Source organism: Simochromis diagramma, unplaced genomic scaffold, assembly GCF_900408965.1.
Source record: "Simochromis diagramma unplaced genomic scaffold, fSimDia1.1 OVJJ01000320.1, whole genome shotgun sequence".
Lineage (NCBI taxonomy): Eukaryota > Metazoa > Chordata > Actinopteri > Cichliformes > Cichlidae > Simochromis > Simochromis diagramma.
This window is the reverse complement of record NW_024386773.1, coordinates 7,077,975-7,104,032: the sequence shown is the minus strand read 5'-3', so window position 1 is coordinate 7,104,032 and position 26,058 is coordinate 7,077,975. Positions and strand designations below refer to the sequence as shown.

Sequence of the window (26,058 nt, the reverse complement as noted above, 5' to 3'; positions counted from 1 at the left end):
TCTGAAATTAGAGCTCTTTGGATGCTCACACTCAGACGGTGCCAGAGGTTTATAATGCAAGATTAAGAATTCAGTTCTCATTATGGCCGCTTAAATTAAAAGTGTAGCCATCCACCTGTACAGCATTTTAATTCACAGAAGAATGGACAAGATTAATTTTTCAGTGTTCTATAGGAGATTTAACCCTTTTTTTCTTTTCTTTTTTTACTATGTAGGCAGGCTATTTTGCTTAGACATGTCACTGTCATAGATCGTGATGACATACTGTAGATCATACAGTGCAAAAAAAAGGTAAAAAGAATCTGATCTGATGTGCCATATATTAAGTCTGTAATACTAAAAACTAGCTCAGTGGCTAAAACTATGATACAGAAACAGAATTTAAAAAATTGCTTTTTCATCTAACCGAAGTATAATCTTGTTAGGGTTTTGTTTGTTTTGTTTTGAGCCAGAACTTAGGGTGGCGCTCTGAGATATCTGGTTATGGTGGTGCGCTTAGTTACAAGTTGGATTCATAAGCAGAAACGATGAAGTGCATACCTACAGTGCTAAGTAACAGATACTCGATTCTTAGTAACAAAAAACTTGAGCACAAATTTCTTCGTTTTCTGTAGCTGAATTTGGGGATTTTAACAGTCAATGAGGGATTAACTTGTTTTTGGCGAAAGCCTCAAGTATTTATTGGAAGATCTGTAGTAATTGGCAATACCTGATATTTCTGTATTTATTTATCTGTGAAGAAGACCTCTGTCATGTTCTGTTTGAAGAGTCTCTGTGATGTTACCGATTACCATACAAGCTTATCTAATTGAAAATTGATATTTATGTGTTTACCAATAACCCCCACCCATGTTATCATTATATGAACTTGGGGCAGGAGGGAGAGACATGCAGATTCATGCAGTTGCCCAACTGTTGTGTACTGGAAAGAAAATCGAATTAGTACGACTGCATAGCTGGATACTTTTCTCTGTACAGCAAAAGGCTTCTCTGCTCACCAAGTCCTGGCTTGCAGCAATCTCCTCAGTTTAGGTAGACCTGGGGGTGTTTGATTTGTTTCTCTCCTCCTCCCTGCTCCTTTTCCTTGAACCAGTGCTAGAGTTCTTTGTCTTTCCCCCAGGAGGCGTGGCTTTGACAGGGCAGATTCAGAATACACAGACAAGCTGCAGCACTACACCAGTGGCCACAGTGAGTAAACCACCACTCCTCTCTGCTTGCGGTCACCATTGTTTCCTCCTCCTGCACCAGACACACCTGTCTCCATGACTACCACGTCACATAGTCATCTCCATGGCTATCACTCAGACCTCATGCTGCCACACACACCTGTCTCCATGGCTACCACCTTGCATGCTGGTGTCCTTGGCTACAGCCCTGCACAGCACCCCATTATTTGCTCGTCCCCCACTTTGTTATTTGGATCTGCTCACTCAGAGCTTGGATTTAACCACATCAAAACCAGTGTTCCAAGTGTGTGCGTGCGTGTGTGTGTGTGCGTGTCTATGTGTACTGTGAAACACATTTCATAGTTAACTAAATCCATTGTGCCAGAAATAGGTCAGTCTTTACTCACGTTAAGGCCATTAGCATGCTAATGCACGTGAGTCATTTGTCATTGTTAAAAAATTCAAAAGACTCTGAATGAATGAAATTACTCAATGATTTTCTTCGTTTTCAGGCAGTACAATATCATAGGGACAATAATGCAGAGATAAATCTGTGAAAAAGGACTGAGGAGTAATTTCACCACTGCTTCATCTAAGATCTTAAAGCTAATCTGTCTCTTTCCTGCATGATTGGAGAAACAGAGATCTGTTTTGAGCTCAAGTTTATGGCCTAATCTAAATTTGTTTATTTTATTTTGTAATTACCACTCTGCTTCATCTTTTTTGTGTAAAATCCTCTGTGTGAAGAATTCTAGTTTAGTTCAGTTTCACTGTGCTAGTGAAAGGCGTGGGTATTTCACAGCTATTAACATCAGAAGCCAGTGTGCCTTTGTGCATTCTGTCCTCACACCAGTCACAGTTCAGACTTCTGCCCTTGCTCTTGGTGGTCTTTGCCATCGCATGAAGGTGGTCTGTTAAACAGTGCTACAGCTTGGGAAGAGATTTTAGGGTTTAGTAAAGGGGGTGGGGGGTTTCCTGGTAAGATCGTCTCCATCTGTTCGTCTCTGCACTGTGTTTCTTCAGCGTTGTGTGCCAGGTTTTGAGGCAGTCTGCTAGCTCGGCTAGCTCTGCAGTGGACCATTAGTTCAGTATCCATTCAAATAGCCTCTGGCTTGATGTGTAGGTATGAGCTTAATAATCGGATTTAAAACTTGGGACACTTAAGTCCCTGAATGCTTAAAAGCCACCTTAAGCCAATTTACCTGGCACTAGGGCTTAGGATAGCCAATTTATTTCTTGGAGTGGGGCTAAGCAATTCTGATATATGGTCCAGGTTTCTTTCCTGGGTGTTAATGGCACTATGACTCACAGGAGATTATACATATATATTTTAACCTGCCTTATCATAGGACTGGAGGTACCATGTCCTTGCTGCCTGAATAGCCATGCACGATAGCCATGAGGCACTACTTATAACCTCTATTTGTAACTACACTACTGCTTCCATCTTTCAACCTTCATCGCTTGAATGTCACACCAGAAATCCCATAATTGTACAGGAGTGTGTGAATGCAAGGTGAATTGCTTGTTAATGTGCCTCACTGCATTTGGCTGTCAAGCCACAGCAGTGTAAGCATGACCACAGGAATCAAATATTATAGCTGTACTTTCCTTTTTTACAAGTGACTCCAGGAATGAAGATTTATATTGATCCGTTCACATATGAGGATCCCAATGAGGCTGTGAGGGAGTTTGCGAAGGAGATTGATATATCCTGTGTGAAGATTGAACAGGTCATTGGTGCAGGTAATGGAAAAATCTGACTGAAACGTGGCCAGAATACGGCGCAATGTTTGCTGATTTCTAAATAGCAGTTGATGCAAACTTTAATTAAACAATTTTTTTCTATGCAACCTCTTTGCAGGGGAGTTTGGGGAGGTGTGCAGTGGCAACCTAAAGCTTCCAGGTAAACGGGAGATGTTTGTGGCGATAAAAACACTGAAGTCTGGCTACACAGAGAAGCAACGGCGAGACTTCTTAAGCGAGGCCAGTATCATGGGCCAGTTTGACCATCCTAATGTGATTCATCTGGAAGGTGTGGTCACCAAGAGCAGTCCCGTTATGATCATCACTGAGTTCATGGAAAATGGATCTCTGGACACTTTCCTCAGAGTAAGTGACTACATGTTTGCATTATTTAGCCTGGGTCTCATCCGTGATAGATTTTTTTTTTGTCTCAATATTGCACCTGTGATTTAGTCTTCTTCTACAAATTTTAATTTATGTGGTCTACATAGTACTAAATGAGGTAATTATTGCACTGATTTATGTTTGCTGCTAGTTGCATGGTTAGCCGTATATTAATAATGACAAACTGGCAGTGAGTCAGACTGACTTATGAAACTGAAAGCTCTTTATTGCAGCTGTTTTGCTAACAGTAACATTAACTTCACACACTGACAAGATGAACTGCTTCACTGCTTTGAATCTTAGAGGTCTCAATTCAGGGCTTTTCTTGTGACAAGCCTAAAAACTGATGTGATGGTATTAGCAGAATGAGTTTTTTGACAACAGTGTCTGTTACACTAGACAACTGCTGTTTCCTGCTAACTACCTGTCAAAAACTGACAAGAGGCAATCACCCCTACTATGACAAGAGCATATTATTATCAAGAAAACAAGGTTTTCATTTTTTTTTTTTTAATTTTAGTTGCTATGCCAAATCACGGAATTAATGCTAATTAGCTTCACTTCAGTAAATTTACCTCCAATGGTTGTTGAAGAAATGCACAGTTGTCAGTTTGGATTTTTTTAGCATCTCCTGATTATTAATGCACTGTTAATTACAGTTTGTGAAGTTCTTCTCAAAATGTAAAATTGCAGCTTTTGCATTTTGTAAGTAGGATGGTTTTCAGATTGCAGTGTTAATATGAAAACATGAATCATTCAGTCATATTAGTTTGCTGGTTATTTAGATGCATCACAAACAAGAATATTAAATGGTATTTGCACATAGACACGCGCACGCAAACGCACACTGACAGTTACACAAGTACTTCTCAAATAATTTGATGTCATTTATGCACTCGTTTAGTCTTAGTTCAAGGAAATATTATTCATAAAATCTCTCCAGTATAGTCAGTGAGTTACAGTGTTAAAATTGTTCTCATCAATCATGCATCTCACACACACTGAATGTGTGTTCACCCCAACACTAACATTTTTTACTCAGTTTCTCTTCAAAGTGAAACCAATAATAAATATAGAAGCATTTTAAGGTAGACTGCAGCACTGTCTGTGTGCTTTTCTATTTTTCTTGTCTTTACTTGTGTTTACTCTTTCTACTTAATATGCTGCAATGTGTATGGATGCACATACATATCAGACTATGGATACAAAGACCCTCCCACCAACCACTCCTTGACAAGAAATAAGGATTGCTCCCAAGATTTTTAATTTTCATAATCTTAACCAGAGAAGGATATTAGAATGAGGCAGGCATGCTCTGCCATTTACAACCCCCATAAATAATTAAGATACTTTGCTAGAGTTAAAATGAGATGTCAGATGTTTAAAAATGATACTGGATATGAGATGAGATATCAGACAAACCTTTACCATCTGTCTTGGGATGTGAGTGAAATAAAAATGCATCTTAGACTAGTAGATTTGTATTTTTTATATGGATTAATCTAGCCTTATTGCTTAAATTTCCATTTTCTCAGTGAGCACCAGAACCACTGCCTTTCTTCTTTGTTTCCCATGGTATTTTTGGTTAATTATTAACTACCAGAGAACAGTCTCTATCTCTTTAAATGATATCCTCCAGTTTAGCTTTCCTAGGCCAAGACTTAAGAAACAAACATCCATGCTCCTGTCAGCATACTGCTCAGACTGGTTTCAAAATCTTTCTTTGCATTCTGCCTCTGACCTCTGAGAGGGAAAGGATCGTCTCTTTTTGGAATTTGATCTTGTGGCTCATGGTGTTTGTGTATATTTAGATCTTTGCTAAACATATTTGACAGCACATTGTACTCAAAGCAACAGGGAACGCCTGCAACGCCTCATGGTGACAGTTTATGACAACAGTTGCTGACAGTGTCAAAGCCTCCGAACATGGTTCGTGTCTTCTCTGAGGTGATTGGTGGGCGGTTGTTTAAATGGTCACTGCAGTGAGCTGCCTGCAGGAGGACTGTCTCCCCTGCTGCTTTCTGCAGCAAACCTGCAGCAAGGTAGAGAAAGGAATAGATCGATCAAGGCTGGGGGTTGTGTCTGCAGCTCAATATGAGGTGAGAAAGTACAAAAAATGAAATTCTGTCTCTAATGTGAAACACTGCTTTCATATTAGTCACACTAGACCTTCATTCACAAATTCATGGGTATTACTTCCAGTTAGTCTGACCCCAAAGACTTTGGATGAATCTTTCCAATTAAAGTATATGCAAACATAGCTTTCAGATGAGGTGGCACTGTGTATTTGTGAGAAAAGTTTCATGAATAATGCATTCTGCTTAATTGCTGTGGTAGACAAGGAGGAGCAGCTTGACGTGAGGAGAAGCATCCACTCGGCTAATGAGCAGCAAAGTGTTTGAAAGAGAAATGGGCTAGAGGAATTTGGCTGTGCTCTGGGCCTTGTTTGCCTGCCCTTCCAATTCCACTTCTTAGCCTTTTTGTCTGTTCACACCCGGCTCTGAGCTCCCATGCACCATCCTGTGGAATCTTTTGTTTTCCAGGCAACGTGGTGGGTGGTGGGGAGAGTGCAGGTGTGCACAGTTGGAGTCACAGCTGCACCACTGCTCCAGACGCTCCCCACGTATGGGGTAAAGCCCTAACCAAACCAGGGCGGGGAACAGCTGTAGACTGCCAGCCAGACCTAGCTTAGTCCTGCCCGTCCGTGCTGAGCCGAGTTGGACAAACCCAAACATTGTCTTCCATGTGTTTTGTTAAAGGAAAGCCAATACGTTATAGTAACTTTCTACGCTGACATTATGGGCTCAGGGTTTCAGGCAGATCTATACATGTTTTTTTTTCTATATATAATCTAACTATATTAAACTAAAGTGTGGATTTGTAGCACATTTTTAGCAGAGTGTGTGGAAGAGTTAAAAGAAAGAAAATGGCATTATTAACATTTTCATCTCTGAAAAAAGAATGTTTAAATTGTATGCAACAAAATAAAAGCTCTAAGCATAAAAAATGTGACATTACAACACCACTGCTCTTCATCACCAGTGGTGCTTGAAATGTCACATTTTATTTGGTGCATCAAATAGATAATGCCTATAGTGTATGAGCACAGCACCATGTCCCTTTTGGATGTATTTTTAGGTATAGTCTTTTTTGAGTCTCAAGCTGGACACAACGTTTTTTTTTTTTAAGTTTAATAAAAAGTTTAAGGCAAGACAGTGAAAGTTTTTTTTTTTTTTAAATATTAAACCATAACTGATGATCCCGAAAACACAATTTTTAAACTTGGTTGAGAATTAACAAAACTAAAGATGAATTTGCACTGATGGTCTAACTGTATGCACATATTGTCCTGCTGTGAACCAGAATTTCTCCTCTTTATGAACCCCTCCGTGTAATACGTGGTTGTAATTCAATATATCTCTTTTACAGCAAAACGATGGGCAGTTCACAGTGATCCAGCTTGTTGGTATGCTACGCGGCATCGCCTCGGGCATGAAATACCTTGCCGACATGAATTATGTGCACCGTGACCTTGCTGCCCGAAACATCCTGGTCAACAGCAACCTTGTGTGCAAGGTGTCAGACTTCGGCCTTTCACGCTTCCTCGAGGATGATACGTCGGATCCTACTTACACTAGCGCTTTGGTATGAAAGAATCAAGTCTTCCCTTCATCTAATGAGACACGAGACACACAAGCAGTCAATTAAACTGTGTCTTCTAAATGATTTACATGATTTTGCAAATGACCACGTGGCTTCCATTCGTCTGCTGCTGGCAGAAAGTTTTATAGGTTATTTTAAGGGTTAAGTCAAGCTCTGACGTGCATACTACAGTGCACTCCCAGACTGCTTTCCCTATCAAGACAAATATCACCCCTTCACCTGTTCTTTACTTCCTCTCTCTCTCCAGTATTTCATGTACCACACTTTCCTCCCAGGGGTTTTGTTATATCCATCTCCCAGTTTGGATTACCATCAGCATTGTTGCCATGAACAGTGTCTCTCTCCGGAGCCAGGACACTGTGACGGTCAGGTTTCGGTCTTGCGTCTTTTGCTGAGGTTGTGCCCTTTGTGTTCACAGGGAGGGAAGATCCCTATCCGATGGACTGCACCCGAAGCTATCCAGTACAGAAAGTTCACCTCTGCTAGTGATGTGTGGAGCTATGGGATTGTCATGTGGGAAGTCATGTCCTACGGAGAGAGGCCTTACTGGGACATGACTAATCAAGATGTATGTATTTAATTTTTGCTGAAATAATTTTTAAATTGGCTGTTCTTAATTCTTTAGACAAAGTTCCCCTTGAAACATTTTAAATGAGGCCTTGCTACGGGTACATTTTGGGTTTCTGAGTTTCATTACAGCCTCAAATTCCTTAGAGAGGCATTTTGCCATCATATCTGCTTTCCCTTAGCTAAACAGCAGCTTTCACACATGGGCTTTATATGAAAATTTCCCCGCACTCGCCACAGAGACATAATCAGATCATTTGAAATGCACAGCCCTGCTCAGTGGACAATTTCTGCTCTTGACTGGAGCCTCCATTTTCTATCTCCCTCTGGGTAGTGGATGGGAGAGCAAATTATGGGGAGAGAGATAATGAAAATAGTTTCAAATTGAAAGTGAGAACACTAATGTGCTAAGAGGGACTGAGGACCTCAACAGTTATCTTATTAGCAGCTCCAGATAGTGTTTCTGCTCCATCGGGGTCCTCGTTTGGAGGTCTCATGAATGAGATTAATCTGGGTCTGAATGGAGCTTCTTTAATGGTCCTGATAATGAGCAGGGGATTGGGCATCCTTGTCACAAGTGTCCTCTGAGTTGTTTCACTCTGTTAGCCGTGCACCACCTCTGTGTTCTCCCTCGACCAACAACATCCATGGCACACGTCAGACACATATTTAAGGTGGCTTAATGGGGAGAAAGCATTAAATACATTTTAAAGGCCGGAGATTAAGTCACTGTTGGCAGAGTGTAAGGGGAAATGTGAAGTTGTTCGAATAAGGTTTATGTTCCTACTGACCTAACTAGAGTTTCACACCTCTTCAAAATCGGAATTAACATAGTGAGTTCTGTACAAAAATATTCCACATATATTATATATATATATATGGAATAACTGTAATCAAAAGTGATTTAAATATTTCATCCATTACTTTGCACACTAATGCACAAAGTAATGGCTGTAGCAGTTCACTGCTTAACGGATGTTTTCATTTAATCAGAAATGAAAGCATCAGCGCCGGGATTTACTTGTGTTAGATGTGGCTGTGATGAATTTTTACTGTGGATGGAGCATTAGTCTATAAAGCTAAGATAATAATAATTAATAACTGTATTTGTAAGGGAAATATTGAGAATTCTTTTTTTAGGCGTGGGATACTACATCGTTAAAAAATTAAATTGATTTCATTTCCCAATAAAAAGCAGCTGCTTCTTATAACTTTTCAAAGTTTTATGAGCCATTATTTTGGCACTCTGAACAAAGATACTTTTCTTTTTCTCTAAGTCTTAGAAATATCACTAAATATATGTAAAGTTTACCAACAAAATAAAAATGTAAATCTTTTTTGTTTTTCCTTTTCCTACCTTGCATGATTTTATTTTCAAAAGCACTGCTGCAATTAACAATCTAATAACGTAATGTATTATAATATATTGTCAGACAAACATCCATACTTTCAAATGTAGCCCATGTAATTCAGTATTTTAAACTATCATATTGTTATTTATAATTAAGGAAAGATGTCTTCACATCTTTCAGAATTGGCTCTTAAATCTCTTCTCCCTAAAAATCAGTTTCCTCCTTGTAGAGCCTCATAGCGGCCCTTAGAAATCTTTGTCTCCCCCTGCAGGTCATCAATGCCATTGAGCAGGACTACCGGCTTCCCCCGCCCATGGACTGTCCCAGTGCCCTTCACCAGCTCATGTTGGACTGCTGGCAGAAGGACCGCAACAACCGGCCCAAGTTCAGCCAGATTGTTAACAACCTTGACAAGATGATCCGTAATCCTAACACACTGAAGGCGATGACCCCTTTATCTTCAGGGTGAGTGAAAAACAGATTTTGTCAATGATAGAATATAAGCATCAGAGTCTTTCTCCATAAAAAGACTCTGTCTCTCTAAATTCGTCCTCTTGCTACAGTATCATCCACAGCACCGTCAACTTTTGTCTCTTGTTTCCCATGGCGCCGAGCGGTTATGTAAATTAAAGCCTTGGTTTGATAGATCAGATCCTTCCCACGAATGCTTCAGGCAAATCCTCGATTGAAGCACTTTCAAAATTTTCAAAACATTTGAAGCGTTTCTGCTCTGGGTGTTAGTTTCCTTTGAGAGCCAGGGTTTACTGATTTCCATTATCCCCGTCTGTAGTTTAGTTTGTGGTGAACTGCAGGACCAAGGGCCAAATTTTCCACACAGACTGAGTGAATATATTGGCTCCCTGAAGCCTATCACTTCATTTGGAAAATACCCTTTATGAGGAATCACTTTGGAAAATATTGGTTCATGGATAAGGCCGGTGGGATTTTTGTAAGTTCCGTCTCAAATTTTGAAAATGTAATGTAATAATTCATCTTTGAATCATACCCAGGTGGTCTAGACTGGCTTTGATGTTCAAGCTGCCATTTTGTATTATCGTTGTTCTTAACGGGCCCTGCTTGTGTCCCCTTCAGTGTTCATCTCCCTCTCCTGGACCGCAGCATCCCAGACTTCTCCAGCTTCAGCACTGTGGATGAGTGGCTGGATGCCATCAAGATGGGCCAGTATAAAGACAGCTTTGCCAATGCGGACTTCACTACATTTGATGTGGTGTCTCAGATGACCATGGAGTAAGTGCTGATGATTGCTGGTATTCTGGATACGATAAGGAAAAAGGGAAAAGAAAAGATCACAAGAAGTGGGTTTGCTGAGTCTCATATATACCTAAAACTTGAACGAGCACCAGACTCTGCCTCTGGCCTGTTCGAAAAGACGCAAGCACTGCATGCAATTAGCAGATTGTAATAATGCAGTTGCAAGGCTGAACCATCGGCACAATAGCTCAGAGCTATAAAATCAGCCTTTATTCTCTGCCATGTGTTCAGCAGGCCTCTCTTTGACCTCACTTTAAAGATTAAGAGGAAACATCAGAATGTGGGGTCGGTTTCATGAAATACTAGGAGAACAATTACCCCAAACATATAAAATAGAATCTTGTTAAGAGTGCCACATGTAGAGAAATTGATAAAAAAAAATGCTGTCAGTGTATAACAGTATCACATGCCTGACATTGTTTCACAGAAATGTTGAGCTTCAGTTCTTTTGAAGAAAACAGATGGTAATGGATAATTCAACAACTTTGATTACTGCTGAGACTTAGCAGTAGAAGAAAGAAAACTAATTATTTTATGGATAAGAAACACATTATAAGCAAGCGATATTTGGGGCCGAAGCCTTGAGACAATGTGGGACTGGATATTTCAGCGGGAACTCATGATCTTTGTAACGGATGTTCTCTATGGTAGACTTTAGTGGAAAAACATGTTGCGATTTTGGCATTGTATACATTCGATTTAGTGGTGAGAGACAGCCAGAAGACTTCCTTTACAAAAAACAACTGACGTTCAAGCTTTATTTTTGTTTTATTTCTAACCTCAGTGCATGGACACACAACTGTGTCTTGTCAAAATCATTCATGCTTTCGTTCGATTACTGTCAAACCGTTTTTCATACATGTGTTTTTTTTCAGTTGTAATGCTCGTGTCATGTCTTATGCTGTCATATTATACTGTGATATGTGGCGATATGTTGCTACCAATTTCTGACTTTTTTGGCAAATGCCCGTTTGTCTTTTACATGCATAGTGTGGGTGGATGGAAAGATTGAAAGATAGATGGAATAATAGGTCGTGAAAGACTGTTTTATAGCCTGTGGTAACATCAGCCTAACATCTGCTTCTGTCTGTACTTCCAGTGACATCCTGAGGGTTGGTGTGACGTTAGCAGGCCATCAAAAGAAGATCTTGAATAGTGTCCAGATGATGCGGGCACAGATGAACCAGATCCAGTCAGTGGAGGTTTGACCCTCCCAAGTGGAGCAGAGGGAAAAATAAGGCGGTTGGGATGCAGGGCTCTGGGTGCAGAGGATGGAGTTGATGTTTTTTTTTCTTTTCTTTTTTTTTTCCATGTGACAATGTGTCTGGTCTTCCCACCAGACTGCCATTCATCGCCCATTCCCTTTTCCACTTCCCTCTGTGCTCCTCCTATCCCCTTACCCTGACTCTCCCTCCATCCTTGGGATCAGCTGTGGAGAGTTAGGAATACAAAAGTCCTTGTGAAGAAGCATCAGACCGCCCACAGCCAAACCACCTTTAGAGCCAGAAACATGGGAGGTTAGACGTGACCAGCAACGCATTTTTTTCAATCTTCCACCTTTTTTCATTGATGTTGTTGTTTTATTTTATTTTGTTTTATTTTTTGGTTTGCTTGTTCTGATAATTTTTTAAAGAATTTTTTAAAGAAAAAAAAAAGCAGAAAAACTGAAAAAGGAAAGGAGTTTATCTAAATTTATAGATGATATAAGGTTGAACACTAGATGAACTGAGTAGGAAAGCTACCCTTTAAAAGGGCAACAAAAAAGAACACAAGGAAGAGTTGAGGAGACTGCTCTCGACAAAGCCTGGATTTTGTTTTTTTGGTTTTGTTTTTAATTTTGGACATTGTTCAAAAACACAGAAATTCTCTGTGGTTTTCAGAAAGGCAAGGTGTGGAGGAGACTAGGTGATCCGATGTGTACACCCAACTGTTTCCCCGGGAAAGATGATATAAAAGAGTGAACTAGACAACTTTTGCCACAGACAATGTCAAAACCACTTTCAATCAGACTGATAAACAGTGAAATCAACACTGAAGAAAAAGGAAAAAAAAAAAAAATCTCATTGCAAGTAATTTTCTATATTGTGTGATATTTTGTGATGAAGACTCCCTCTCACCATGCTTCCTCTCACTAAAGAAAATTAAAGTGTTTTTTTCCCTCACAGCCTGCCAAATAGAAGTATTTTGCACCCCAATCATGATCCTGTACTGTACATATCAAATGCACATGACCTGCCATAAAACGATGACTCAGAGATAGCTATTGTAATTAAACAGTTCAGGAGCAGAAGAACTGATTGCAAAGGCGGTGGGCTTGAGTTTATTTTCTTGATTTTTTTTTTTTTTTTTTTAAGCAAACTGAATACCTGTGTAGTCATACAAAAAGAGACAGGTTATACATTAGAATCCACGTGCATTAAGTCCCTGTTAAAGCTTCCTCCCTCATGTTCATCTCCGGTGCTGTGTGTCCGCATGTGCACATGCATAACACATGCACAAAGAAGCAGTCGCTCCCGAAACGTCGGGACTTGTTTGATAGCATGCTGAGTGAGTGGTTAATTTCACAGTGCTTTGATTTGCTGCAATTACTAGAACTCTGTTTGGTAAGAGCTTAGATTTGACACACTTTACAGAGTGTAATGCGTCTGCATTATATTCGGTCTTCTTCTGCCAGTTTTCCTTTTGTAAACAAATTCGTACATTTTTTTTTTTCCTCGCGCACACAATCCCACTCGTGAATGGACTTTTCAGCGAGATGTTGACTGAATGGAAAAACATGCAATGCGTTGTATTAATTTCTCTATTGGTATCAATGAACTGCTATTATTACTTTAAGATTTTTTTTTCTGCACTGAGTCTACTGTGTGACTCCAACAAAACACTCTGGATCTTCCATAAATGCTTTGAAATTATTTTTGAATCATGTTGGTGCACAAAACCATGTAGATAAATGGCAATTTCATGTAACAGGCCTTGGCTTTATTTAATAGACAGTATATGCATTTATTTTCCTGTGAAAGGTACTGTCTAATGAGTTCAGAGCACTCAGTCATTGTTTGTGTTGTGGTCAGTAACCCGTTGGAAGGGTTATGGGGGGAAAGATGGAGTGTATAGCAATGCAGTCATTCTCCAGCGATGGTGAATGTTGAATCAGACAGGGGTTTATGTACACAGCCACTAAATGTTATCAGCAGTGGAGAGCTCCCACTGAGCTGCGCTCTGAGACCTGACAGCCAGACATGGATGTCCAGCTGTGAGCCATCGGTCAGATGTGTCTGGTCACAGCGGGGCAGCCGCACCCTGATCACTGCTGCTCTGTCCAGGCACTGATTCCTTCCCCGTCCTCTTGATCACAGACATGCCTGTGAGCCACCTGTCTGTCGCTTCCACTGATCTCCACACAGTCGGCTTCCAACAGTTGTCCGGTTTCATCTCGGCGATTTTAAAAGAATCTACAGCAGCAGGCGAACTGCCACTCATGAGTGGGGCAGTTGTGTCATGTCTTGTCCTAATGCTGCATGCCACTGAGTATGAGAGAACGATTCCTCGGGACCGGACAATGCTTCCATGTTTGCTTGCACCAAATCCTCAGATGTAGACAGGAGTTCCCGAGACAGCTTTAGCACCAAAGCCCCTCTTAGAGAAAGTGAGAAACCTCAGTTACTGCTCCACTGTTGTTCTACCTTTCATTATCCCTGCCTGTCCGGAGAATTTAAGGCCAACAGTGGATGGTGGGATTTTCATTCTTTTTCTGCCCTACGCTCTGCTTGGTTATTTTCATCTGCGGTACAACACATCGAACAAATATTTCCCTGGAAGCTTTTCATAACATATGAAACTGAAGGAGGAGACTCATGAGCTGTTAAGTCATAGCTGAGAAGTGAGTGAGAAGTGATGCTGTGACCTAAATGCCACTGATGCCAACATGTAGTCTTCTTTTTTTTTTTTCCCTGAGTTTTGATTATCTTCCCTTTCCATTTCCCAATACTTAACAGCTCATCAGTTTTATTTAGTTGAGGCTGTACGCTCTCATGGTACAGCAAATATGCTGTCGTCAGGAAAAACACTTAAGAAATTAGACTCGAGTATACACAAGGCTGGTGAGGTTTCGCTCCAGCCCCATTAAAGCTCATTCAGATGCTTGTCCTTGGATGCTGCCAAGACTGTGAGTTATTAATCAAGCAATTATCCTTGACGTTAGCTTCAAGGAAGTACCTAAAACAGGGTGGGCGGACATGCCGCAGTGGTGGAATAGTGCTGAAATTATTCAAATTTCTTTTGGTCCATACTGTCTGTACTTCTTGCAGCTTAGAGAATTCTTTTTCTGAAAGTTTGGTTTTATTTTATTTTTCATTTCATATATTGGAGTTTAAATCTTTTGTTTGAATTTGGAGTGTTTGGAAATGCAGCATGAAGTGTCTGCTCTATGTATCTTATGATTCTCGTGGCACAAAAAAAGTATTGTTGCAGATCAGAGCAGTGACCAGCGAGCTCGTATGTTCAACTTCTAGGCTATTGAAAAATGTATAGAAAATGAATTAGTGATTCAGCTAGTGCAGTTTTTATGACAGGCATGTTTCTAAAAGAATTTTCACTCAATGTGATTATTCTTTTATTGCCTCTGAAATCAGACTGAATATTTCATTTAAATGAAATTACTTTTCCATTTTTGTAAATGGTTTTCACAGTTCAGAAGTGCAGTAGTATATATCACAATATTCAATCACTTGGAAATTTGATGACTTGTAAATACGGAAGGGTCTTTGTGCCCTTTATTTTATTCACTTGCTTATTTTTTCTTTCAGAGCAGTTGCTTTTTACCATTCACCTCCCCCCCAAAAAACAGCATGTATGAGTACCTCAACAGGTGTAGTCTTACCGCAGCAAAAATACGGCATCTACACATGCAGGCTCCACTTTCCCTTGTTTTCCTCTGGGTAGTAAAGTAGATGCAGTGTGGTGGTGATGCCAGTGATGGTTTCACGCATTTTGTCTCTGCATTTTTCAGAGAAACATCTTGTACTTTCTCCTTTTACATCTGTGAAGAAAAGTAAAACCACTCAGCTCTGTCCTCACCGTGTGCCAATTTTTTTGAAGGACGAAGAAAAACCGTTAAGCCTCAGTGTTACAGTTACGTGACCGTGTGCATAAACACGAGCTGTGCCAGCAACTGGGCTGCATATGGACGCCACCTTACTACAGTTTGGTCAGACCTTGAAGTCTAGCTCCTGTTGTGGCAGAAAATGGCTCCTCTTTAATGGCTGCAGACTGAAGTACCAGAGCGCCCTCTACTGCCGTGGTGGTCAATTGTATCTCATTGGGGTGACATTTTCAGGTCCAAGTAGTTTGCGAATGCTGCAGCAGCCAGATTACCAGTGTTTAGGACATTTCAGAAAGCTTCTGCTGATGGACAAATGCTGGCTGCTGCTCAGAGCAGGCCTGTGTCTTTCGCTCAGTTCAACAAGCTTTTCTTCCAGTATGGCATCCTGTCACTTGTGTTGCCTTCTGTTTCTCTCACCCTACCCCAGTCTCTCACTCCACCACTACCACTCTGGCTGTTGGTTAGTGCAGTCAGGGTATCTCTGTGTGCTCCTCTGGTCTGTTAAAGCCTATATTATAGACCAGTGCTGGTTCAGACCACTGTGACTGATGTGGGAGATCCTGTATTTCTGTATAAATGTATATTGACTGTAACCCTGTGAATGATGTAACAATTTCATTATTTGTAATATTGTCATTGGTTTATTTTCTAAAAATGGAAAGCCCAACTTGACTCTCCTCAATAAAAAAAAACACAAAGAAAAAAAAAAACATCTGTAATAAAAAGAAAATGTCGATAAGGTTTTTTTTTTCATTATTTATTGTTTTTAAATATCATCATCATCATCATCAGCATTTTTAACGTCTGTTTTACAGTGTTTATCTAAAAATATGTGGTGTCACAAACATGAGTGGATTCTGGCTGTTGCACTGCCAGACAGATAATTACTGGTTAAGTCATTTTTTAAGGATATTTTTTAAGTTTACATGTAATAAAAATGTGTCTCTGTGGCAATAGTCTAGTCAGCTGGCATTTAATTTAATCAAGTAAAAAGCAGCTACAAATAAATGCTGTAAGTAAATATATATTTTTATATATATATATATATATATATATATATATATATATACTATACTATTTATATTTATATTTTACTTTACTATTATTTCTTTTGCAATTTAAAAGAATGTCAAATCACTCAAAACCTAGTCACTTGAAATGCCGAGGATCACTTTTTCCTAGCATTAGATACAATTCTTATTAAAATTAAATATTAATTGAGAAAAGCAAAATGTGGTATTTTAGGTTAACATTATGTTTGATACTTATTTGCCTTTCAAAAATTGCCCAATAACATAAATTATTAGAGTAAATGTAAAAAAGAAAATAAAAATAAAAAACAATTTGAAAGCTAAGCCGGGTGACACTTTTGAAAACACCTAAGGCATACTGCCACAAGGAAGCTAGTGCACCGAGGGGGAAAAACAGTCGAAAAGAGCAGGTAAGAAAACTTCAGCTTTCATTTGTTTTTACCCCGATGATATATATATATTTTTTAAAGTCATGGCTGACAAACCCAAAGCAAAACCTTAGTAATACATGAGACATTTAGTCATAATGAAAAGGAAAAGCTCAAGTAAGCTGTTGCTATGGCTAGCTTGCTTACATTCAACAGATAACATGGGGTTTGTTTGTGTTCTACATCGTTTTTTAAGTGTACTGCATGGTGGCCCCATCTACCCATGACAGAGCAGGCATGTAGATGGGTGAAAGATTAAAGAAAAAGCTAACAGAAGTTTCTTAGTAAGGGATTGGGCCACAGCATGCTGTCAGGAAATCTTTGTTAAGCCATTGTATTTACAACTTCCTGGAACTTCTAGTGGAGATGCCATTAATCCAGACACACTGCATTATCAGATGAAACAGAAATCTTTAGCATATGATTCACATAATGTTCACAAATCATTCAGGGAACTGGCAATCTGGAAGAGACCACTCTCGTCAGGATAAGAGTTTCATCAGAGTACAACAGAGCCCCAGGATGCCCTCACTGTAGGTGCAAAGGATCTTTTTCTCAATCTCTCTTTTTTTTTTTTTTGCTTTAATATTCCACCTGTTAGTGTTTTTAATTCCTTTGAAATACAAGGTTCAAATCATCATAAGCTTCATTTTCCCCTTGTGCACGCAATATTTGGATTTGTGGCAATATTTTTTGCTGGGTTACGCAGCCTAAAAGGACAAAAAAACTGATTCATAAAAAATCATTTATTTGGTTTACAAGCCAGATTGAAACCAGTTTAGCTAAACTTCTGCTTAGTTGTTGCTTTCTGTTTTTGCTCAACAGAGTGCTGTTTTTATGTTGAGAATTCTAACATTTAAAATCCCTGACTGGGTGTTTTATGAAAAAAGAAAACTGTAAGAGAAGGGTTATTTAACCTTCAGTGGTACAAGTCCTACTCTGATGGGATTTATTTGAGCTCACAATGAGCTATCCTGAAAAGAAAGGGGGGGGAAAAAAGTCCCGCAGGAAATAATTCAAATTCCTACAGTTTAAAAATTAAATCTTCTGTAGTAACTTCACCAATGCTGAAAGCATGGCTAAAGATTTAGTAAATGCTTTCATGTTCAGAAATGTCGCATTGCATACACATCAAAATGGACTTAGTCTCAAAAGCACCTGCAAATCCAGAGATGATTACTTTAGGTCAAATTAAACATTTAAGTTAGCATCACTTCTCTCAGTGTATGCCCGGAGCCTTCCTACTGCACATTGTTCTGTGGTTTTGTGTCAGAAGTGATTTGACCAACAGCGCTGCCATCTCTCCACAGCTCCGTTTCTTGACTGTAGGTCAGGCTCCTTTCACCTTGCTCAGAGAATTTTGAAACCTCATTAGCAGCCGACGCGTGAAAGGCTGGAGACCTCGACCTGACCCGCTGGAGAATGGCGTGTGTGTTAAACGGTTTACCCCATGAGGAGTAGGGGAGAGGTTCAGGAGTTCAGTGGAGGGGGGTACACCCAACCCTTTTCAACTGCTACCCTTGACCACCCATAATTTCTTCCACTTGGTTATACCTTGATGACTCTGGGCCCAGCACAGTCCAGCATTGGAACAAATTGATAGAGTTTTTTTTCTCTGAGCGGGGAAGAACATACAGTACACTTGGTGGGTAGGGAAAGATGGGTGCAAAGAAGATTATAGGTTTTTACGTGAGTGACGGTAGCATTTTTATATTGGAAAATTCATTTAATTTAGGAATATTTCAGGTACTTAAGCAATGTTGTTTTTTTGTTGTAGACTGAATTATGGTTGAATAGGGATAAAGGGGATTTGTAGCGGTGCCTACGGTCTTGTCCTTTGCATAATTCATTGCTACAACACTACGTCCAGAGCCCTCCTTTGCACCTGGTGTACCAATTACAGAAAAGAGTTGCGAACCAGCCATGTTCATGTTGTTCTTCTTTTCTTTCATGAAAATAAGTCAGTTGTTGGGCTGTACTAGCGGCTTATTGCATTTGCAGTAGTGTAAAAAAAAAGAACCTATATCCAGAAGGCAGGCATGCAGAAGAAAAATTGACCATGTAATAGTCGATTCAAATGTAGAAAAATCTGCAAAAACAGAATCCAGAATGCTAGCTCAAATAGTCAAAACAAAACACCTTTCCAAGAAACAAAGGTAGGCACAACAAGCACACACAGGAAAACAGACGGACTAACAAAGCACCAGGTGTTTATCTAGAGGGGGGATGTGGATGCCTCATTAAAAAGAATCTGAAAATCCCACCCAGTTATTATATTATATTTTTCCACCCTATCTCTTCTAATCAGATTTTCATTTTTTCCAAGCAGTGGAATTTTAGGGTGGCCTTCTCAGTATGTGTTATTTTTACATTTAAAATTTTACAATTATTAAACTTATTTTTAGATGATCAATATTTGCAGGCATCAACAACTGGAAAAAATAACTTGTGAGCATGAAACTATATTCTACAATAGTTAGTGGTCTCATAATGTCAATGTTTTACTTCAGTTATGTGTACTAAAACAAAATGGACAGTTACACTTACAATTGCAATATTTTTTGGCAATTATCAGTTATATTCATTTATAATTTTGCCTGTTAGCATAACTATGCTGACACATACAGAAATGATAATCATACAGTTGTTTACAATATTATTGATTTATTCACACAGTGTCAATATTTATTAGAAGTTAGTGTTAGCAAGAGGTATGATTAAATTATTATTTTCACATTGTAAGTGGTTACATACACACATTTTTTTATTCTTACCTAAACAATTCTGAATTAAGATTTCAGACCAACAGTTTTCACGTGTACAAATGTTGAATATGTCAACAAAAAAAAACCAAACAACTTTTCTTATTTTAGAAAGAGAGGTCTATTTTCCCACACATTTATGTTAAGACTGAGGACGTTTCTTCCTATTCTTTAATCGTATTCACCATAGGACACATACAGTCTGAAAGTTAGCAGACTAAGTTATTAATACAGTACAGTTTTTCTTCTGATTAGGTGAGATAAAGATTAATGTAAGGGTCTGAAACTTGTCTGTGTTTGTTAAATCTGATCATGGTGTTTGTAGAATGGTTTAAAAGCCTAAATAGAATAAAACTAATGTGAAACAATATATTTAGCTTCATGTAAACATAGCTAAGGAACAGATCTGTTTGTGTTGATTTTTTACATTTTTGTTCACATATTTTCTGCCATTTGAGCATTCGAGCATGCCTTTTAATCATATTTTAAAATTGTAATTATCCATTGATCCATTTTTGTGCAATTATAGCTATTTCTTTTCTTTTTTTTAAAATTTAATAGAGCATTTTAAAATGTATCCAGTGGCACTGTAGTGGGATTGGGAAGAATTTTAAGCTTTTTTTCCACTCATCCGCATATGAAGAACTAGACTACATAATCCTTACAAGCCAATCAACATCACACTGAGCTGGAATCACCTTTTCGAAATACTTATGCAACATCATCAAAGTTCTGTTTGAAATTAAATAGCAGTAAGTTATGGTGAACCAGTTAGTCAGTTAAAATCAGTTCAAAAGGTTCACATACAAAAAAAAAAATTCTGCCGAACATCTGAACGAAAGCCTGAGCCAAATAAACCAGAAAGAGTAACTTTATAACTTTGATTGGGTTTTCACTTTATATGAAAACATCTAGCCACCAGCTGGGAAAGTTCTAAATAAGGATCTTGGTCCAGATGTCAAAAGAAACAAAGAAAGTAACTAAAGATCCATGACAGATTACGAAGAAGTAGGCATAGCGTAAAAACATTAAATACATTAAAAACTGACACATGCATAACCTGAAGCAGGTATGTTTTCAGGATTTTCTGAAAATTCATGCGAGCTGCTGTCCAGTATTTTCACATTGCAGAAATTGTCCCTTTTAGGCTGACGGATTTGGAAGCAGGAAATCACTGCAGATTTTCCATAAAGTTGGCTGCAAGATGAAAATCTGTATGTGGCCACCAAGGACATTAAGGCCAGTGTGAGTGAGGGAGGAAGAGTTCACCCGTTCATATTGTGTCGAAAGACCTCCAAATGGGTCAGAACTGTCACAAGCCATTTCCATCATGTCCTGCTCCAGAAACATGATGGAAAGTGGAATTAGAATGAAATAAGACATAGTGATTCCTCCGGGCACACGAGGAATGGATCTGCTTACCATACAACTGCCCTTAATTGGCAAGAAGCTCAAAAGTTTGACCCCAGGAGCCAGGTTTTAAGAGAGTTACGAGACAGTGGCTAATGCGGCACAGACTGCTTAGACCCTTTGTCTGGATTGATGAATTAATGTGTCCAAGAAATCTGGACATCTGGGCTTGAGCTTTGGCAAATTACATCCAGCTCTAACTGGACTCTGCTTAATACGGCCCAGCAGGTACAGTAAAAAAGACTCAGGGGTTAATGTGAACCTTGCAAGGACCTTGGTTATAAATAAAAACCACATTTGATCCATGTTGCACACTGCTATGGCTTGGCACTTTAAGCAACATTTAAACAGAAGCCGTTTCCCAAGGACAAGCAACAGCTTTGTTATCAGTATTAATGGTATGAAGCTGGCAAGGCATATAATCAAAAACTAGGGAAATGTGCCGGGTTTTCCATCTTGCACTGCAAGTGAAGCAAAATCTGACTGCAAATACACTGATTATATGTACTTAATAATATATCCAATTGTAAAAAGACAATTAGTTGCCACAGTTAAATCATGCAGTGACATTTGCGTAGCTGCAGAGTGCCAACATCAAAGTGTAAATTCACTGCAACACAGAGAGACACGTGAACTCCGGGTGACTGCTGAACCGCTTTTCTTTTTAATTCCCTTCCACTTGAGTTACACAACCCACAGATGCCACATCGTGTCGGGCAGAACCAAAGGGAATATCTTTCCCTCTTGCAGAAATGCTCACTGAGTTTTAGGCTGAGCTTCATGTCTGCCTCCAGCATGCAAAGGGAGAAAAGCATGAGGGCATGACTCAGAGGAGCTTAGAATGTCTGACCTACATGGCAATATAAATCATATATTCCACTACGTTCCTTATATATTGTTGCACTGGTTCTCATTTTATATGATGTTTTTATTATAATGAGATAGCATGAAGTCAAAGACTTTTCCCCCCCAAACAGTGTACCTCAGTTTACTGTTAATAAATTAATAGTTTACTTAATATTGGTCCTGTTGAATAATATGGAAATAATATGGAAATTGTTGTGCTCTGGAAAGCTATAAAAAATAAAAGATCCTGAGCTCCATCTAGTGATAGAGATAAAGAGTTACATTATATCGCTTCTGCTTTAAAGCTCTCTGCTTCAAAGTATTTAGTTTAGCATGGCTGCCATAGTTCTTTTCTTTTTGCTTCTTTGTTTGTTTTTTAGCCAAACAATTTGAAGTCCAGTTAAAAGTCCCAGATACTTCTAACATCAAGACAGAAGTATTTGCTCATCTGTATGCCTGAATGTATTAACAGCTTTTTCATACAGCACATTTCACACAAAAAGCAATCAAATGTGAATCACAAAGGAAAAAACATCACATAAACGGCAAGAAACAGAAGCATAGATCAACAAAGTGCAATTGTTCATTACCATTTGCTGTGAAGACTGGAGAGTCGACAGGTTTTCATACCATCGAATCACCACCAGAGCTGATTTCAGTGATTATGCATTCCTCTGTGGCTGAATAAATGTTAGTAAAATCAGCTGCTGGAAAGAAGAACTGCAGGTACCCAGGGCTTTGACGTTGGTGGGAGTAATGCTTGAGGGGATGAAGAAATGTAATCAACAAAAAGGCTCAGGCACAGGTTTCATTTAATCAGCTTTACTGACAAAAATGTGACGCTATAGTCAGCAATTTGATTTTAGTCAGTCTCTAAAGAGATGAAGCTAGATTTTTGTTTCGAAACATTTAGATGATATTACATCAAATGCTCCATTAAAAGCTCACCTGTCAGTCTGTGAACATGAGACGAAAGGGTTAGACTAGTCCAGTATTTGGAGTGCGCACGCACAAATAGTCATGTCAAGGTTAGGAATTGAAGCATCCAAAATAAATGTTATATTGCATTTCAGAACCAAAAACTGTCATTTAGAAAAATATGCAGCAGTAGCACATTCATGCAGTCATAAATTCATAGAATAATCTTTTATACTTATATATTCACATCAAGAGCCACAGTAGTAAAGTATTCTTTAAGATCTTTGCAGAAATAATTAAAGCTCAGTCCTTTAGACTTATCCAAACAAACAGTAACATTTGAAATTAAAATCATGTGTAGTTATTGTGCCAATTTTACAGATTTACAGTCCATCCGGTTTAAATTAAAATGGGTTTTTTATGTGTTTCGTCATGGACAAAGCATTTCTTGACCCCTCCTCTCCCTTGTTGTTCAGTGAGCCCTCTAGTGTTAGAATAAGTGATCTGGATTTTGACTTGCCCTTAGTTACAAGGACCCACTCAAGTGTATGCTACTATAAGATATTCTTTAATATCAAAAGTCATTATTTCATTCTTTACACATTCACCGTAGTGGATGGAAGTAAGAATTTCACTTACTTGAAATATTTTTAAATGATATAATAATTAATATATTATCATAAACTGCATACAAAATCAATCTTATGTTCCAGTACAGGAACAAAAGCTTTCATAGATATGAAAGTAGCTGATAATTAATAACTTGTTCTTCAGTACTTCTCAAATAATTCTGGATCCAGTTCTGTATAGTAGAGAATTATATTCTGGGAGATAGTAAAATGGTAAATTTCCTGTATTTGTATAGCGCTTTACTTGCCCCTATGGACCCCAAAGCGCTTTACACTACATTCAGTCATCCACCCATTCACACACTGGTGACGGCAAGCTACATTGTAGCCACAGCTGCCCTGGGGCGCACTGACAGAGGCGAGGCTGCCGGACACTGGCGCCACTGGGCCCTCTGACCACAACCAGTAGGCAACGGGTGAAGTGTCTTGTCCAAGGACACAACGACCAAGACTGTCGGAGCCAGGGCTCGAACCGGCAACCTTTACAAGACGAACTGCCAACTCTTGAGCCATGATCGTCCCGTAAGTCATTAGGTCATTAGGTTAGGTTATCGATAATACACAATTGTCCATAAAAGTGATCTAACTTTCCATGTTTTTCAAGAATTATTACTGATCCAATCCATCAATACTGATAAATGATTCATCAGTTGCTATATTTATCTCAAAACCTGAAGTATTATATTCAGCTCCTTGGTGCTTGTTTGAGTGAAGAGAGCGGATATAAAATTATTTAATAGTGAAATAATGCCAAACTATTTAGGGATTCTGCATGTACTAAGTACTTAAAGCAACATGAAACAAATGAAATTGAAAGTAATAAATGATAAATGAGTAGCTGCTGTTGTGCACCTCCCAGTGTTTAGATAAGAGTTCAGTAGAAACAAATGTTGGAGAAAGCAAAAGTTAAATGTATGCATTGATAATCATAAAGTAAGTATGACCCAGTGATTCACTAATATCTTCTAGCTGGATCTTTGAAAAATGTCTTATTTATCTATCATTAAGTCGATTTATTAACTTTTGTTAGGGAACTACAGATGACTATAACTACCAGGTAACTCCTGTTCACTCATTGTTCCTTTAGCGAATAAGCAGCTTTTTGAATCCTTGAAATATGGCACATTCTTGTTTCGAGGTACAGTGCAGACATCAAATGCGATACCTAATATTACTGTTTTCCCTTCAAGAGCTGATTCATACATACATGAATTCCAGCAGAATCAACCCTCACATTGTTCATCAGCCAAATTCTATCCAACAAACCTGGGCATTCCCCCCACAAATTCAGCCCGTGTCTTGCTGAAGGAAATTTAGCAGGGTGCACATGTGCTTTCTCTTTGCTCATTCTCTCATCTACTTTCCTGGAAACAGAGGGGGGAAAAAACTTTTGATTGGTGGACACTTGCCTGACTAATGGAAAACAAAGATACATCTGTCCTTCAACTTTCTTTAAACAGCTCTTTAATATTTCTCATGTTCTTTGCTGAAAACATGACAAAGACCTGGCCTTTCTTGCGGCTGACCGTGTGGCTCGATTTCAACAAAGATCTAAAAAGCAGGTAGTGAAGCCAAGTCGCTGTCAATGTAAAACCTTTAACAGCCAAACAAACAATTTAGTCTGGCTAGAAAAGATTGTGGCTGTCAGCTGAAGAGAGTATGGCGCACTTTCAAATGTATCTGAGTGAGAATGCTTTGTTCATCCAGTAAATATAGTCCAAGGGAATTGTGTGAATAAAATGAGGCCAAAATCTTACCAAATATTTCAATTTTATGGCACTGTGCATGCATAAATAAGCATGGAGTCTCAGAAAATAAAAGGTTTCTACATATATAATATATGTACTAATACACAAGGGTCCGCTGTCATATGATTTTTGCATCCTGATTATCCACTGAATAAGGAGTTACAGTGGATAATCAGTTGCACTGTTGACACATTTCACCACATGGGGGCAGTGTTTAACAACAGCTCAACCAGTGTCACGATCTGGAGGACAAATTTCCCTCCAAGGTCTCTGTCTGTCTAGACAACTTGCAATTTTCTTCTATTTCTTTCTATTTTTGCTAGCAAAGAGAGTGCGAGCATTTCTACCTGAATGGTTTAAAAGGACAATTTTGCAGCTTATCCACTGTTGTCTTGTCTAAACTGATGAAATTTGTCAACCAACAAAATGAAACAGAAATTGGGCTGCAAGGAGAAACGACAGGCATATGGGACTTCAGTCAAAGGAGGCTGATAAATGCCAGCAGCAGCAAAGTAATATCTTCTCTTTTGATCGCTGGCTCGCGGGAGAGACATTGAAGGAATATTTTGAGATGGAGTGAGGTGTGTCCTCCAGTTGCAAAAGATTACTTAGTCTGTATGTAATCCAAGAGAAGGTCATTGCTCACCTTTAATCTCCTCCCATGTGACATTATACGAGCAGTTATCACTACAGTTCTAAAAATGATTGATTGGAAGATATCATCAACATGTCAGCCACACCATCCCATCTGCTCATGAGTACAGATGAATGATATGTGATTATGTGCAGGATATTATTTACTGTCTGTCAGGAGGGCCTTGGATATAGCGGATATCTACATTTATACTGAATTAATTTTTTTCTGTATTTAAATTTGCACTAGTTTGAGCATAGTTCAAGAGCAAGAGCTACCATATAAATAGTAATATGTGCACGACTGTGAGGAGGGTATACTATAGAGTATGTAAGAATAAAAAAAGCAAAGAATTTACTCTGTGCAGACAAAGGGGAAAAGTCCAACTATTTTCACCTCCA

General features: G+C 38.9%; 1 protein-coding gene across 4 annotated transcripts in view; it reads left to right on the top strand.

The window, feature by feature from the left end:
- ephb2b (eph receptor B2b) overlaps positions 1-15,990 on the top strand; it is a 122,423-nt gene extending 106,433 nt beyond the window's left edge. The window contains exons 9-16 of one of the 4 annotated variants that reach the window (XM_040005600.1): positions 1,121-1,188; positions 2,790-2,912; positions 3,031-3,278; positions 6,726-6,941; positions 7,378-7,527; positions 9,150-9,343; positions 9,971-10,126; positions 11,250-15,990. In XM_040005600.1, the coding sequence (XP_039861534.1) occupies positions 1,121-1,188; positions 2,790-2,912; positions 3,031-3,278; positions 6,726-6,941; positions 7,378-7,527; positions 9,150-9,343; positions 9,971-10,126; positions 11,250-11,358 (1,264 nt within the window). In that variant the 3' untranslated portion in view covers positions 11,359-15,990. The remainder of the gene's footprint in view (positions 1-1,120; positions 1,189-2,789; positions 2,913-3,030; positions 3,279-6,725; positions 6,942-7,377; positions 7,528-9,149; positions 9,344-9,970; positions 10,127-11,249) is intronic. The other 3 variants (XM_040005628.1, XM_040005610.1, XM_040005620.1) reach the window with 3 other exon arrangements.
- The last annotated feature ends 10,068 nt before the right edge of the window (positions 15,991-26,058 follow it).